Source organism: Carassius carassius, chromosome 4, assembly GCF_963082965.1.
Source record: "Carassius carassius chromosome 4, fCarCar2.1, whole genome shotgun sequence".
Classification (NCBI taxonomy): Eukaryota; Metazoa; Chordata; class Actinopteri; order Cypriniformes; family Cyprinidae; genus Carassius; species Carassius carassius.
Window position 1 is genome coordinate 19591366 of NC_081758.1, and position 17847 is coordinate 19609212.

General features: G+C 35.8%; 1 protein-coding gene across 1 annotated transcript in view; it reads right to left on the minus strand.

Moving 5' to 3' along the window:
• The window catches only part of LOC132139185 (ras GTPase-activating-like protein IQGAP1), a 62604-nt gene that overhangs the window by 33545 nt on the left and 11212 nt on the right, over positions 1–17847 (minus strand). Inside the window, exons 3-5 of the mRNA XM_059547735.1 lie at positions 7989–8145; positions 7504–7581; positions 5874–5950 (exon numbers count right to left, since the gene is read on the minus strand). Coding sequence (XP_059403718.1) covers positions 5874–5950; positions 7504–7581; positions 7989–8145 — 312 coding nt within the window. The remainder of the gene's footprint in view (positions 1–5873; positions 5951–7503; positions 7582–7988; positions 8146–17847) is intronic.

Here is a 17847-nt window from a genome sequence, read left to right on the forward strand (position 1 = left end):
TGCACATTTCGGAAATCATAGGTTATCCCAAAGTTTACCTTATGCTGTGTTCCAGACAACTCGGATACAATATAATATTTTTATTATTATATTATATTATATTGCATTATACGAATAATATTATACTTCACATAATAATAATAATTATATATATAGTCTAGAGAGAGAGAGAGAGAGAGTTATTTTGGGGTCCAATAGGTTGCTGGTTTCCGTGCAAGTCAGCAAGTCATTTACAGATTATCAAAGTATAATTTTGAAGTATATTTCCTACATTATTTCATTAATTTTGTTTTTTGTTTAGTCATTTAATTTAGATGTGTATTTTTATTTTTTCTGCCTTTTTTCATTTTTTCATTTATTTCATTCATTTTCATCAATTCATTTAAAACAACAACAAAAACGAGTAAAAAATGTACAATAAAGTACAATCAAATCCTTATAGTCACATTGCACTTGAATAAAGTTTAATTTCTAATCTGCTGATTTCCCTGCAGGTGACCGCATAAATCTTCCTTCTTACAATGCACGTTGTTACTGTTTCTTTTTTATTATTATTATTATTATTATATTATATTATATATTATATTATAGTTAAAAAGGGCAGAAAAAAATAGAAATACATCTAAATTAAATGATTGAACAAAAAAATTAATAAAATAAGTAATGTAGGAAATAGGTTTGGGGGGGGGGGGGGGGGGGTTCTGTCAATAACTTGCTGACGTGCAAGAAAAACAGCTATATGTATTGGACCTGAAAATCACGTCTCTCTCTCTCTCTATATATTTATTATTATTATTATTATTATTATTATTATTATGTAAAGTATAATATTATACACTATACCATAATAATATAATATAATATTATACACTATACCATAATAATATAATATAATATAATATAATATAATATAATATAATATAATATAATATAATATAATATAATATAATATAATATAATATAATATAATTGTTATTATATCAGAGTTATCTGGAACGCAGAATTATTAGGTAAACATTTCAATAAACGATTGTGTAGGCCTACTACAAATCCGAGCCATTCTATAAGATGACATTTCATCACTTGACAAACGGATAGAGACTCCTAAGTAGCACTTAAAGCTCGGCTACGTGCAACTGTGTTAAGTGCATTTTTGAGAAACGCACATGAAACAATAACGGACGATCGTAAAATGACTCGTAGAAAACGCTCTTAAGTGCTAAAGTCAATCGTTATCGAGAAACGCAGCCCAGATTAACGAATGGCTTGACACAAACCATACCGAGGCAGACCCTACAGAGCTTTCTTTTGTGTAGGCATAAATTATGCAACCTACCAGTGAAACATTTAGTTTATCATGTGAATATTAATTTACTTCGCACCTGCACTCACAACTTCTACTAGGCTATACATCTTTGTGCACTTCAGCGCGGGGAGAATGTATTAGACAAGCGCAGACCACTATTAATTTATGTGAACATAGGTAGTTTTAGACCGGGGTGCCCAACCTTGCTCCTGGCGATCAACTGTCCTGCAAAATTTAGCTCCAGTCCTAATCAAACACACCTGAAGCAACTAATTAAGGTCTTCAGGCTCACTTAAAAATTAGAGGCAGGCGTGTTTGATTAGGGTTGGAGCCAAACTTTGCAGGACAGTCGATCGCCAGGAGCAGGGTTGGGCACCCCTGTTTTAGACAATAAGCTGAGTTTATTTACTTAATATTGGGTACTGGCCATCTAACTGATAGCATAGAAAATGTTTATTTTCTCTGCTAACTAAACCCACGTCACAGAACCACTGTGTGACTCACAGTAGGAGCACAGAATGGTGTTTCGTTCCTTAAAGAATCACAGACTTTGAAAAATCCATTATTATAGACAACAATTCACTGACCAATTATTATAGACAGCAACTTGATCTTATTTCTGAATCAATTAATGAAGCATTTTGAACGTTAATTTCTGACACTGATCTATGGTTTATTGTTCGAAGTGTTATTTCAGGGTTTGGATATGTTCTTATAACTCAAATGAGCAATATTGTCTAAATGCAGCATATTGTCTAAAACAAAAGTTAAGACTGCATGTTCACATAAATTGATAGCGGTCTGCACTTTGCTACAATAGGCTACATTCTCCCCGCGCTGATATGTGGGTACTATAATAAAACAGCCGTGTGCCAAAGGACCAGAAGGCTCTGCCTCTGTATGGTTTGTGTCAAACTATTCTTTAAGCTGGCTGTTTGATGAATAGAAAGAGATAAAATGTAGTAGAAATAAACACGTTAAAAATCCGTAGAAGCGTAGGACTCTTATTATGTTTTTTTAGGACTATTATTATGTTGTAATGTTTGGTTGACCAATCAGCGGAGAGGGGCGTTTCATTCCCGCCCACATGTAGGGATCGAATATTCAAGTTGTTTATTTGTTTTCTGTCCCTGAACGTAAAAACGAAAAAATTAAACCGATTTCTTGATTTTTCGTTTTGTTTGGACAAATTTGGATTTCAATATTAAATTAAAAAACGAATTATACGAAGGTACATGGACCACGGACCAACTGTCTTTTCCATGTTCTCTCACTTGAATGCTCTTCTTGAGATTTGAGTCTCTTGACCTTCGGCAAGCCCCGCCTTGTTCACGCAGTGATTGACATGGCGCGAGGGGGCGGACACGTGATTGGCTTGGAATGCATTTTCAATGTGCACATTGAATTTTGCTACATTCATTGCGGGACACTGAATGAAAATGCAATCATAAGTGTCTTGACTGTGAGTGTTAATGCATTTAAGAAAAATAGCATTTAAATGATAATTTTGCCACAGTTTTTGCTTGAACATGTTATACATTTCTAATCATTTCTGTAATACATTTTCATTTTAATTTTGCAACTTATAAAGCGTTAGAATTAGTTTTCATTTTATATATTAAAACTGGTGTATGAAATGGCAAATGAAAATTATGTAATTTCATTTTCATTTTCATTTTGCACCAAACGCTGCACAAATGTATTGGAAAATGTAAATGTAAATACAGAAATGCATTGTCAATTTACATATTGCATTGTCATTTTGCATATTACATTCCAAATTGAATATTGCTACCCATACGCTTCCATAAATAGAGGGGTAATGAATTATTGAAGAGTTTAGAGTGGTGTGCGCCTGAGCGTTTATGCAGTAGAGATACACTTAACGTACCTTCCTTACCTTTGACCCCTACATCAGTAGTCAGAGAGATAGACACAGTCTCGTGTGAATTTATCCTCTGTTCTACAGAAGGGCCAAAGGTTAAGTGGCTTAGCATGTGTAAGAGATGTAGCTCACTATACCGCATGTGTCACACGATTGATTATATTGTTAAGGAAAAAAAAAATTAACATACATATGTCAACTATCTAATGCAGAGAATATCTGAATAGTGATTTAATTATGTCTGAGCCTTATGGGATTTTCTCTGGACTCAATGAGTCTGTGTTGTCTAGTCGTACTGAGTGGGTTAACTACAGGGTCAGGAAGGAAGAGCATGTGCAAGGCAGAGGGAGGAAGTCACGTAACCCACACATCAGATGACGGAGAAAGAGAGAGAGAGAGAGAGAGGGAGAGAGAGAGAGAGAGAGAGAGAGAGAGAGAGAGAGAGAGAGAGAGAGAGAGAAGAAAAACACTAAAAATCATTTACCGTCAAAGAAGCTTTCTTGTGGTCATTCATTAGACACACTCTCTTGTGCATACCAAATGATAATGTCTAAATATTACTACTTGCATATATTAAGATACTAATGACTTACCTGGCTTTTTACTTAAAAAATGATTCATGAATGGTTTTCTACACTCAGTCATTCAATGTTACAACTGAATGCTAAATGAAAGTTTCTGAGAAAAGAGGTGATGCCTGTGCAAAACTTTCTTGTGGGTAGTTGCCAAGGTGTTGTTACGTGGTTACTAAGGTGTTGTGAGTTGTGGTTTGTTGAAGAGCCCACCCCTTTCTCTGTGATATTACTGAACTTAATATTTGGGTTTCTTCTTAAATGCACCCTAATATTCAATGGTTTTAGTCAGTAAGATGTTGTAACTTTTTTTTTAACCAATGTCTTATTGCTCACTAAGGTTGCATTTGTTTGATAAACATTTATTAGCCTATCCCTGTGATGGCAAAACTGTAGCACACAATCCTTCAGTAATCATTGTAATATGCTGATTTTACATTTCTTATTATTATTAATGTTGAAAACAGCTGCATTGCTGAAAATAATCAAGATACATTTCTTGACGCATTCAGATGAACTGCAAATCTTTTGTTACATCATAAATGCCTTTACTGTAACTTCTGATTAAATTAATGCATCCTTGAATGGACATTTTCAAGTATTCAAAAATCTTACGACAAACTTATGAATGGTAATGTATACATTTTTAGCATTTTCAGGCTGTAGAAATTATCATTAGTTGAAGTATTATGAATTAACAAAAATGAGCAATGATCAGTAATGTAAATTTACAAATTAGCATCAATATATATTAAGAGTATAATAGTTTATTTATAAATTAGCATTAGCTTAATAGATAGCAATACCAACAGATCTAACAGAACTTAAAATTTAATCTTTTGTAACATAATAAATGTCTTTACTGTCACTTTTGATCACTTTAATACATCCTTCCTGAATAAAAGTTTTATTTTATTTTATTTTATAAAAAAAAAAAAAACTATTGCAGATTCTTGGGATTTATCTGCCTACTTAATTGTCACCAGGTAAAACTGATCAATATTCTCATAAGCTTTTAATATAAAGGCAGACATTTACAGTAGGAAGACGAGGTACTGCTTTCAGACTGTACGTAGCACATTTCCACTGGTAGCAAACTACGACAGGAAACAGAAACCTCCGCAAATCTCCGAGTATACACTTCCTGCAGGGGAGGGCGGGAATCTGATATCACAACAGTGCAGGATCACACCTCACAGCTCATACTTCAGAGCATTCGATCCTGAGCAGGCCATAAAAGCTGAATGGAGGTAATCCATGAAGCAAATAAAAACATAAAACATTAACTTGACGGATGTGCTTTGGTCCTACGGTGCTGCTCTCAGTGAGTCAATGATCTGAGGAATAGAGGTCGACTGATATTGTTTTTTTGACAGCCAATGCAGAAGCCGATATCTTGGTAAGCAAAGGTGCTGAAAGCCGATATAAAGTCGATATCATTTCATTAACTTTTTTTAATTAATATTTAAGAAATTTGAAATCATTTGACAATGGATTAAGAATTGTGTAAAGTAGACATAATTTTACTGTGGATGACAAAGTATTTTTCACAAATAAATAAGTATTTATTAAAAATATAATTAAAAGGAAGTAAACACTGTAATCAACAGGGCACAAGTTTGTGTGCATTGGGAATCATATTTTTCAAATAAAGCCAAGCTAACACTCATTTTACACACAGCACACAGTGAAATTGATATGAATATGACAGTGGGCATCTCTGGAGCAGAGTGGCAGGAACTGTCAGGAAACAGTCAGTGACAGGAAATGACCTAAGACAGGCAGGACAGATGGGTAGATGTACCACGAGGCACCCCCGTAGTCACACCATTACCCCAAAAAACGGCTGCTTTTCTCAGTGGTGAGAATGCCATGATAATGGCTGCCAAGAGGAAGCAGCAGTCACACATGTTGATGCTCAACAAACCTGCTGTCACAACTGAGAGATCGTGAAACCATGACCACAGAGTAACTGCCATTTTTATCATTTCAGGTTATGAAACCTGATGAAGCAAGCATCCCTTATTAGTTCACAGCCTGTGAATCTGTTTTCAGTATTGAGCGAAAGAGAAGAATGAGAGGTAGACAAGCATCAGAAGGTCTATATTACCTCAGTGCATGAATGCAGTAGATCACCTTGGGCATATTCTTGCGATCATACACATCAGTAGTCTCAGGATAGAATATCTGAAAGAGGAATAGCAATATTCAATCTGTTTATAAATAATACACTGCAGTTACTGTGCATTATCATTCAAACATTTGGGGTCAGTAGGATTTTTTTATATGTTAGTAAATACAGTTAAAAAAAAATATTGTGAAATATTATTACAATTTACGAATTAAAAATGTTTTCTATTTAAAACTACTTTAAAATGTAATTTATTCCTGAATTTCAGCTGACATTACGCTGGTCTTAAGTGTCACATGATCTTTCAGAAATCATTCTAAAATGCTGATTTGGTGCTCAAGAAACATTTATTATTGTCATCAAAGAGTTGTGTTGCTTAATAGTTTTGTGGAAACTGTGATTCATTTTTTTTCAGGATGATGAATGTAATGTTCAAAAAAACATTTATTTAAAATAGAAAAAAATGTTTTTACTGTCATTTTCAATGTAATGTGTCTTTGCTGAATAATTGTGTTAATTTCTTTCCAAAAACAAAAAACGAAACAAAAAACTGACCGACTGAAAAAAAAAATCCTAAACTTTTGTACGGGTTTATGAATTAAACAAATGTGGGCACCTTATAGACCCCTAAATGCATAGTTAACAAAAAATGAAAATTCTGTCATCATTTACTCACCCTAATGTTGTTCCAAACCTGTATTACCTTTTTTTTTTATTATTTTATTAGCCTGTTGTTGTTTTGTTTTGTTTTTTTGGTCCATACAATGAAATTCAATGGGCTCCATTGTTGATTGAATTGTTAAAATATCTTCTTTCATGCTCCACAGACAAACCATATTGATACAACACACAATGACAATGATGTTCTAGAGAATTATGTGCTACCAACTTTATTTGCAACAGTTTTGGAGGATCGGTCCATACAGATCCATACAGAAATGATTTACTTAGTCTGAACAGGCCTCCTGAACCCCACTGAACACCTTCAGGATAAACTGAATAGCAAGTGTGAATCAGACTCCATCACACAATATCAATACCTGACCTGACTTGCTAGCAAATCCTTGCAGCCATTTTCAAAATCTAGTGCCAAATCTTCTCACAGCAGCAATCCAACTCCCTAATAATGATGTTGAAATTAAACATTCAGTAAGCACATGTGGGTGTGTGACAGTGCACATATTTTAATTAATAGTGCATCTAAACATGATGCCCTTTTGCTTCTGTGGCTTTGAATATTGCACTAAACATTGCACAGGGTTGGAGGAAGCTTTAGTTTTTCTGCCCATGAGTGAAAGGGAGAGAAACTCAGTCAAAATGATTGACAGGGCCATTACAAATTTAAATAGAAAATTAGAACCATGAGTAAATAATCAATAAAATCCTTTATGCATTCATCTTATAACAATGGAAAATTAACTAGCCATTCACCTATCCAAACTGACAGAATGGGACACAACATGTACAGGACAGTTTTGTTTTGTCTGATTCCACTAACTCATTTCAGTGTAAGTCTAATAAAATGCATCTTATGTTATCTTCAAAGAGAGAAGATGGCAAAGACGTATCAGTGTGTGCGTTTCTTTAAAAGTGTGTATTTGGTCCTCACCTTGGGCAAACCAACGGACTCCATGGCTCTGAGCCACTGCACAGTGTTATCTGTGTGTCTGAAATGAAGTCCTGAGTGCTGGAGAAAGTACAAAACAAAATAAATACATGAATTCCTAAATTCCTAAATCAGGTACTAAATCCATCCTGATAGCATGTGCAAATAAACATCACTATCATTGGGCACAATTCAGTCTCAGTGAATTCCAGCTCTACTATTTCTTCTCCAACAGCAATGAGACTTTCGGGATGTGAGGATGTCTGTGTTGCATTAAGGAAAGGCACATCTTGACACAGCACTGTGGCATACTGGCTATGTTTACACACCTATTATTAATACTGTTTGGTTTTACTAACAGGTGTGACTTTCCAAATTTACTTTATAGGAGCGGGTGAATGAACGTAGGGTAACACAGTATTTTTGTGCTGAGATAAAGAGTTGCTAAAAACCAATTAAAAAAAAGGCAAAAATCTGAAAATCAGTACCTTATAACGAGATTGGTCCCTATCATAAATCTTCTTCTCTGACACCAATTGGGGAGCAAAAAAGTTAGCCAGTTTGCCAAGGTAGACACCATTCCTCAAGCCATTCTCCAGTTCTGTGGTAGGAGGCAGCTGCTCTTCCAGACAGGCCTCCATCCATCTGAAACCAAAAGATTCAAGTATTAGCTCCTCACACAAGCACAACATTTACTATTCCCCTGGAACTGCTTCCGTGTACAGCAGTGAGTGCAAGCAAGATTACAGTAATTATTATGTTTTGAATAACGATTATTTTTATTACAAAAATGCATCGATTTGCTAAAGGAGGCCTTTGTTCACCCCCCGGAGCCGTGTGAGACACTTTTTTTTATAAATGGGCGCTTTTTATTTTACTTCTTTTGGACTGATGCACTGCAACACCCACTGAGTGCAATGATTGAGCTTAAAAGATCAAATAATTTTTTTATATAACTCTGACTGGATTCGTCTGGAATTCTGTAGGGAAAAGTTTAAAAAGCACCATTATGCCGATGGGCATCAACAATTCTCTCTCTAAGTATCATAAAACATGAGTTAATGGTATTTTTAAACTTGTTAAAGAAGCTAAATGTAGCTTATAAACAATTTATACCAATCTACAGTTCACTGGTTCTTCACTTTAGTAGATGATTGTTGAGATCTCACACAGCCTCCTATAAACGATCATAGCTTGTCTTTTCGATACACTGAAATTGTCACAAATCTTGCACACAGATGTAACCTATCACACACTCACCTGAATGCTATTACACACCATACAACACCTACTCAGATCCTGCTCAAGTGGCGGAGTATTGTTGTATCGCTGGTCTGTGATACCAACATTAGACAGCCATCCTGAATTTGCGTAGTTTCTAGTCTTGGTGTGTTTAGTCTAGTTGTGGTTTTGGATATCTTGCCTGTCTTTGGATTGCCCCTCTCATCTCGCTTTGTTGCAATACTGTTTACCCCTCGCCTGGTCTGTTGCCTGTGTTTCGGATTAACCCTTTGGATTACCTTGTTTGGACATTGTTCGCTGGAGATCGACCACGCCCATTCACTGGACTACTCTTGTGTATTATCCTCAATATACCTGTTTGTCATCGTTTGACCCATGCCTGTTATGACCACGTCTCTTAATAAAAGCATTGACATGGATCTGCTCGCTTCACGTATCTGTCGACCCGTAACAGCAATACTTTATTATTCACTTATTTCAGATCTAAGAGATCCTAAAGCACACCCAAATTATTAAATCTCAATTCCCCCAAAAAAAGTCAAATCAAGAGGACCACTGCCTGTTTGTGTGATATTCTCTTATTTTTAGGAAAACCCTTATGCTTTAACAGTCATGTTAAAAACTTGGAATAAAAAACATGAGCCAAAATGTGAAAGGACATCAGGGGTTAATCCCAAATGTTAAATATTGGCTTTTCTGACATGAACGGTTAAAATCAAGGTTAAGTTGGTACTACAGTCAGCCTTCAACCCATGATGAGTCTACACAGAAAAAACTGCAAAAAAAACGAAACATCTCTAAACATATTGCCACTCTTTAACATCAGGAAAAAAAGCTAAGGAATGCTGTTTTTCTGTTGTAAACAAAACACATGCATCACAAGCCTCACCACAAAAACTGAACTCATATTTTATGTTATAAAAAACATCCAAAGTGACAGTAAGGCCTCTTACACTTCCGCAAAATATTTCTTTTTAAAATAAATGCTGTTCTTTTCAACTTTCTATGAATCAAATAACCCAACAGAAAAGTCATGATTTCCACAGAAATATTAAGCTCAACTGTTTACAACGTTGACTGAAAATGTTTCTTGAGCATATTAAAATGATTTCTGAAGGATCATGTGACACTGAAGACTGGAGTAATGACTGTTGAAAATGTAACTATGCCTTCACAAGTATGAAATACATTTTATCTTATCTTCTATTAAAACAAAACAAAAAAACTGTTATTTTTGATTAAATAAATGCACCCTTGGTAAGAATAAGAAACATTTACATGTTTATTCTATATTTGGTTTCCTTCCAAAAGAAGTTATCAATAATTTTAGAATAATTTCGAATGTTTTAATGTGCGATAAAAGCTGAAAATCATAGTTTATTAAACAATTATGGACTAGTTTTTTAGCCTGCAGTCTTGATATACATGCAGTCACTTCACTACTCAGTTTTCCAGATCACTGAATCACTGAAATTCACCTGGATTCAATGTTACAACAAACAACATTCCCAACTGGTTGCTAGTCGGTGACCAGCTGCCTTCAGCTCACAAACATGGGGGAGTCTCCATTTAAAAAGATCAATTATCTGTAATTCATCTGTTTTGCTGATTCATGGGTTATGTATGCTTAAGTAAAAATGTCTATAATCAGTGTTAGAACTGACAGATCTGGTTAGAAACATTAGGCTAAAACACTGAAGAAAGTTAAACTATGTAGAGTTAAGTAAATCAGTTAAAATGTCAATATGCTTTTTGCGAACCTTTGGTTAATTATTTGTCAAGTCACTTCATTCCTACAGAAATGAGTTCAGAGTTGGTCAATTCTGAGGTCACAGGTGAGGTCACTGGCAACTCTTTCTAATGGGACATCAGATGGCATTCCTTGCATGTCCATCCAACTCTTAAGGTTGATTTAATTAAAGACAACATTGATGAAATCACAATGGCAAAGAAAACACTCTGCCCAGACATGTGTCAGCAATTCCCCAGTCTCCCACAAAACCGGCTTTGTTTCAACACAGCCCATATGCCTCTGAATGTGCCTCTAAATTACATCACTCTAGTGCATGAGATCGCATCACTGATATCTAACCAACAATGTGACATACAGTTTCAGTATCAAGATTTCATGTCTGGAGAATGACTGGAAAATAAACTACTGTATATTCGGTCAAACAATAATAAATGGCCTTTCATATGAGAAACAGCTTTCTGTAAAAGAGGCTAAAACTGACTTTGGTCTTAAACTTCATATGAACAGCACTGATGTAGGACCAATCCATTTTTCAGCTGATCATTACCACTATTAACCATTTTCACTACATAAATGGCCTACTTGCAGCACAATTTGTCACACATGACAAATTATATTATCCATTATTGAGCTACGACAGAAAAGGCAACTGACAGGGGAAATTTTAGGTCAATTTCAAGCATTTTAAACCCCTCCAGCCATTGTGGTAATAGTAAAACATCTACTACACCATTGTGAGGTGGATCACAATTGGTTTTAATTCAGTTCATCAAACACTTATTCCATTATATTTTTTGGACCTTTAAATGAGAACCGAAGCTGTTTGGTTACCAACATTCCTCAAAATAACTTCTTTTGTGTTCCACAGAAGAAATAAATTCATACAGGTTTGGAAAGACATGAAGGTGAGTAAATGATTTCATTTTTAGGTGAACCATCCCTTTATTGGGATAAAAATGCATTGCACCTTTTACGATGAAAATTAGTGTTGCTGTATCAAGATATGTGGCAGGTCTGATCAGAAGAGTAGTATTCGGCTGCTGTGTACACCTCTCCCTGTTCTCGCTTTTCTCTACCAAGACTGCAGCCATCTGGAACACTGTCTATGAGACATCTGACTGTTTACAGCCCTCAAGCAACCCTTTCCGTTGATTGTTAGGCTGCAGGGGTTCAAACTGTAAGAAACATTCAAAGCTCTGCTCTACACTGACTATGACTCATAATAAACAGCTTTGCCTAGTAAGTTACTTCAACAGTTTTGTACTGTGTGCATACAAAAAACAGCATTGTTGGTCTTGAGGTGAGTGTTCTGACAGTAAAACTGCACAGAGGGATAGACACTGTGGGATAGTATTCCTTCATATAAACACACTGTGGGATAGTATTCCTTCAGTTGGGGAAAGAACACAGCAGTGGACCACAAATCTATTTGATATGGCAGTTTACTGAACAGGACTGAGGGACAGGGGTCAACATCCTATTTTATCACTTTTGACCTATTTATCTGACTGTATGTGTCTGACATGCTACGGAATAGAAAACCATAACCTGCACTAAACAGGGTCTGTGTGCTGCCTACTGAGGGGGTGACAGGGCAGCTGGAAGCATTTGGTGTATAGCAGAAACATAATAAGTGAGAGAAAACAGACCAGCCTGATTTCACAAGAAGACATTACTATTTAATAAGTTGGCAAGTTTGTTGGAATTTGTACGTTTTAAATAATACAGAAACTTTTTGTAAAAAAAAAAAAAAAAAAAAAAGCTGAGCATGAAAGTTCACACTTAAACCTAACACTCAATGGGGCATATTATTAATTATGAATTATCATGAAGGTTTTAAAGACCATTTGTTGAAAATTAGGCATTTGTGCATAATTATGCTATTATTATCCTCTCATGCATACCAAACCTTCATTTATTTGACCTAAAATACAGTAAAAACTGTTTTACTGTAAATTATAATTATTATATTATAATTTTAATATATTTAAAAAAATAATTTATTTCCATTATGGCAAAGCTGTAATTTCAGCATCATTACTCCGGCCTTCAGTGTCACATGATCCTTCAGAAATCATTCTAATATGCTGATTTACTGCTCAAGAAACATTTCTTATTATTATTATCAATGACGAGAACAGTTCTGCTGTTTTGTGGAAACTCTCATGCATTTTTGGGGGGGATTCTTTGATGAACAGAGTTTTCAAAAGAACAACATTTAGTACTGACCCCAAACTTTTGAGCAGTAGTGTATATTAGTGAAACATAATGTTGACAAACCAGTTTTGGAAAGCTACGTCATTCTCTATTCATTAGGATGTACTTGTATGCCTGTCAGCTACACAGAAATAGTTAGCCAGAGGCATTAAGACAACCAGAGTGGACTGACTTGCCTAAAACAACTTTGCATATTGAATTTTAAAAAATTATGTACGATGATAACATCATAACTTTATGATGTTAACAATGAATTTGCCTTGCTTTTATATTAAGATGCATGATTACCCATTTTCCGTACTTGGCAGACAAAGTAGACAAGTAGCAACAGTACTACCTGGAAAGGAGAAAAAAAAATAAAAGTATTTTATCTCGACTCAGGAAATGAGAAATATAAGCCCCTAAAACAGAGACAGTACTATAAAGTCTACTTAATATCTAGACCAAAATACCCGTGAATGTATAATTGACATGTTATTCACAAATTAGTCTTACGACTACTGAGGTTTAGGGCATCACACAATGACAAAATCAGCAATGTTTCACAACTAGGTCCCCCAAATAACATGCTCTGTTTGTTTAAGTCGGCAGGTACAAAGTTTCCCACTCACAGTACTGGAAAAAGGGGGGTGGGATTGTGTAAGTATGTTTGCCACTTGTCAGCTGCAACAGCATTCCAATAGATCTGGAGTTAATACACAGTTGAATAAATGATGCATTTATTTGGTCAAAAATACAGTGAAAACAGGAAAACTACAATTTTGTATTTGAATATCTTTTAAAATGTAAAGTGACGTGACATACGGCCAAGTATGGTGACCCATGCTCAGAATTCGTGCTCTGCTTTTAACCCATCCAAAGTGCACACACACACACACACACACACACACACACACACACTGTGAACACACACCAGGAACAGTGGGCAGCCATTTATGCTGCGGCGTCCGGGGAGCAGTTGGGGGTTCGATGCCTTGCTCAAGGGCACCTCAGTCGTGGTATTGAGGGTGGAGAGAGCACTGTACATGCACTCCCCCCACCTACAATTCCTGCCGGCCCGAGACTCGAACTCACAACCCTTCAATTGCAAGTCCGACTCTCTAACCATTAGGCCACGACTCCCCTCAATATAATTTAGTACTGTAATGGCAGAGGTGAGTTTTCAGCAGCCACGACTCCAGTTTTCAGTGTCACATAAACCTCCAGATATCATTTTAATAAATATGCTCAGTGGAAATTAATTGATTTATTATATTTAATAACAATTAAATGGATGACAGCAAACGTGGTCATAAAAAATAAAGAAAATATTTTACTAAGTGGATTTCAAAACCGAACCTTTCCACCATGTGTAATGAAGTCTGAGGATATTAAGGCTAGTAACATCTCAGTAACGGTGTTTCCCTTATTTTGGTAACTCTGCAAGCAAGCTCTTTACTGGTATTGTAGGTTTTACAAAAAAACACTACACTAATCGACTGTTTTGACGCTGAGCATCAGATAATTAGCCTCTACTGGTGACTCTTGACTTCTCAGTGGAACACAAGGATGATATGTTACCTTGCTAACAAGCAGATTAGTGACCAGTCTTATAATCCTGTTCCGACAAGACAGGATTCCCAGAACAGAGGCTTTGCAACAAAGTCATGACCAAGTCTGCGCTGCCAGGAAAGCTAGGATGTGTAACTAACAACGGCTTCATTAACTTGCACTCTTTGATCTTTGTCATCAAATGAACTGTGCAGAATTTTAAACTATTATGTTGAGATCTAAAAAAAAATGTCCTCATCTTACAACAATGCTCACTGCAATACTCCCTCAGCTTCTTTCATGCTTTCATCAGATTTGGGTCAAGTTCCCAGTGATACAAATGACTGCCAATGCATATAACAGCTCTCTGCGTATCAACAGCGAAACCAGACCCAGCCCTCACAACTGGAAATGTTGTAGCCATGCACGCAATATGCCTGTGCCAGGTTGCATGAAACTCCTTAAGTGAGGGTTTCCCTGAGGGAGAAAAAATCCCTGAGGTAAGGGATTTCATTAAGAGCGTTGCAAGAAACCTCTTAACTGTCACCCTTACCTAAGTGTTTTACTAAGCGTTTCACAGTAGTTTCTGACAACATCCGGCAAAGATCGCCGCGGTTGCTATAGTTACTACCTCTAACAGTTAACAGAACATAACGAACCACAATGCCAAACCCTTGCGAAAATCACACTTGTATTAATATATTTGTGCTATGGAGAGTACAAACATAACAGAAAACAAAAAACGTACACCAAACTGGACAGTGGACGAAAAGGCAATTCTTTTAGAAGAATTCACAAAAAGAATAAACATTCTCCAAAGCCGTTATAACCCATCAGTCACTCAGTCGCACAAATCGAAAGCCTGGCAGGAGATAACAGAAAAAATAAATTCAAGAAATCATGCTGTCAAGCGAACAGTAGAAGAAGTTATGAAAAGTATGAAAACATAGTGGTGAGTTCAATAAAAGAAATAGCAAACAATAAAAAAAGAATCCGGAAAGACCGGTGAGTAACGTTCATGCTCGTGCCTGATAAATTGTATCAAAAAGGTATCGCGCTTGGTATGGAACAAAGTTATTGTTTTGTTGTGCAAAGGATGAGGGCCACTGCCACAAGACCTATCCGACAAAGCGAAATTGGTACAAGATATATTAGGGAAGGATTCTCCTACTCTAGTCGATATTCCAGGCGTTCCTCAAAGCAGTTCGGGAAGCAGGTAAAATAATGCAAATGAGCGCTACAACCTAAATTACATATACATACATATGTATAAACTGCATTTCTTTTGCGTGCAGTTTGTAGAACATCTTTTGTTTTCGTAAGTGGTTATAATAATAATAATAATAATAATAATTAAAGCTGCAAGCAGCATTTACCGGGGTTCAAGCAGTTTAGGCCTCTGGGGTGGTCTCGGCCAATCAGGATGTATGGATGACATTTAAACACATCCAAAAGACAGACACACACACACTGAAATTAAATGATTAAACTAGATTTTAAGAGTTTAGATGTCATTCAAGTTTCACTGTACTCATAATGTGGCAAAATTGTAAAAACTGATGTGTCTGTATGAACAGAATAGAAAACGTTGACTCGAGATTTAAAATGTTTTAACAGTGTTTTTTTTATTGTTTTGGCATGAATTCATAAAACCTTTCAACATTACTGTTTAAGTTAACTGAATGAGCCCATTAGTGGTTTTCCGCTGCCATCTAGTGGTTATAAATGGCAATTTCTCATACATCACTGTGTTAAACCTTTATAACTGTTGACCTTTCTCTCCTAAATTTTGTTAAGAATGAAATTATGCATTATTTTACACAGTTTTGATAATTTGTAGGCTTTCTGTTTGTATAAAGAGGCCTTTGTGTACACTATGTAAAGAACATATAATACAATGACTGGTTTATAGTTGTCCAAATGCAATTGTTCAACAATTTTTTGATAATTATTGACCTTCATAGTCTAGAGAATTGTACTTCAGTGTTTTTGATTTTCAGCTAAATCCCTTGTAATAGTTTGCAAAAGTAACTTTTTAAAATAATCTTGAATATTTAATTAACCGTTTTATTAACAACATTGGTCCCAGAGGCAAAGTTGTTCAGAATGAGGAGATCTATCATATGATATGAAGATCTAGTGTTTGTGTGAATATATGAGTATTTTCAAACAATTTGAGGCCATTTACCATATAAATTGTGTTTTTGAGACATTTTCTACTGTTATAGCGCCACCTATGGTCCGATCTCCATGAAACTTTGCGTGCTTGTTCAGAGTAACCTGTCACATGTTTTCACCAAGTTTTCTAAAGTTTTCAGTTTTCGTCTAGGTTTTTTTTTCGTATATTTTGGCCACACCCCTTTTCTAAATTACACTGTCAAAGGTAACGAAAGACAAATTTAAATTTGTTCTTGATAATTATAGAATATTACTGCAGTGGTTTGATTCCAATCGGGCTAAAAACCTGGGACTAGTTCGCAAAAGTAGGTTTTTAACATATTCTTGAATAATTAATGAACGATTTGATTGACATCTTCGCTCCCTAAGGCAAAGTTGTTCACAAAGAGGAGATCTATCATATGATATTAAGATCTAGTGTTTGCGTGAATGTATAAACATATTCTACAAATTGTGATCATTTTCTATTGAAAATTTGTGTTTTTGAGGCTTTTTCGACTCTTATAGTGCCACCTATGGACTGATCGACATAAAACGTTGCATACTTTTTAAGAGTCATCGTACACAAGTACACAAGCTCATACACATGTGTACCAAGTTTGGTGAAGATATCTCATTGACTTCTGGAGTTACAGCCATTTTAGTAAAATAGGCTCCTCCCACAACATTAATTTTGCACCCCCTAGCGACCGTGAATGGAAATTTCGACTTTTTTTCAATAATTATTGATGTTAAGAATCCATAGAACATTTCTGCACTGGTTTGGTTCTGATCGGGCAAAAAACCACGGACTAGTTCACAAAAGTAGGTTTTAAACAAAATTCAAAATGGCGGAAATGAAATCGAAGATAAACATTTTGATCTTCAGCTGTCCAGCTTTCCGTTGTTATAAGACACTTGAGCCTACGACACACGGTCTAGGAGTGATGACCAGTTTCGCGCTTTTGGTTGCTATAGCGCCACCTATGGGCCAATCGGGGTCATACTCTCTGAACCTCTCCTCGATTTTTGTACTACCATCTGGCAAAGTTTCAAGGTTCCAGCTTTTACGGTTTGGGCTGCACAACGCGTTTTAGCGGAGAAGAAAAATAATAAAAATCAGTACAATTACAATAGGGTTTCAGCACTTCGTGCTTGAACCCCTAATAATAATAATAATACTTTTCAGCCTTTCATCAACCATTCATCGTCTCCAAGGGATTATTACGATCATTAAAAACACGCCTTGGTATTTCCTCCTCTTCAATTAACACTAAATCAGCCATCGTATTTTGAGTTTAAGTTGACTTAAGGGAGCTGTTTTGGTCCCTTAAATTTATTAAGGTGAAATGGTCACTAAGGACTTTGTAGCAACGCTTAGGGAACACTTAGATGATTAAGGGGAAAAACTTAATAATAGCCTTAAGTTCCTTAAGGAAACCCTTAGG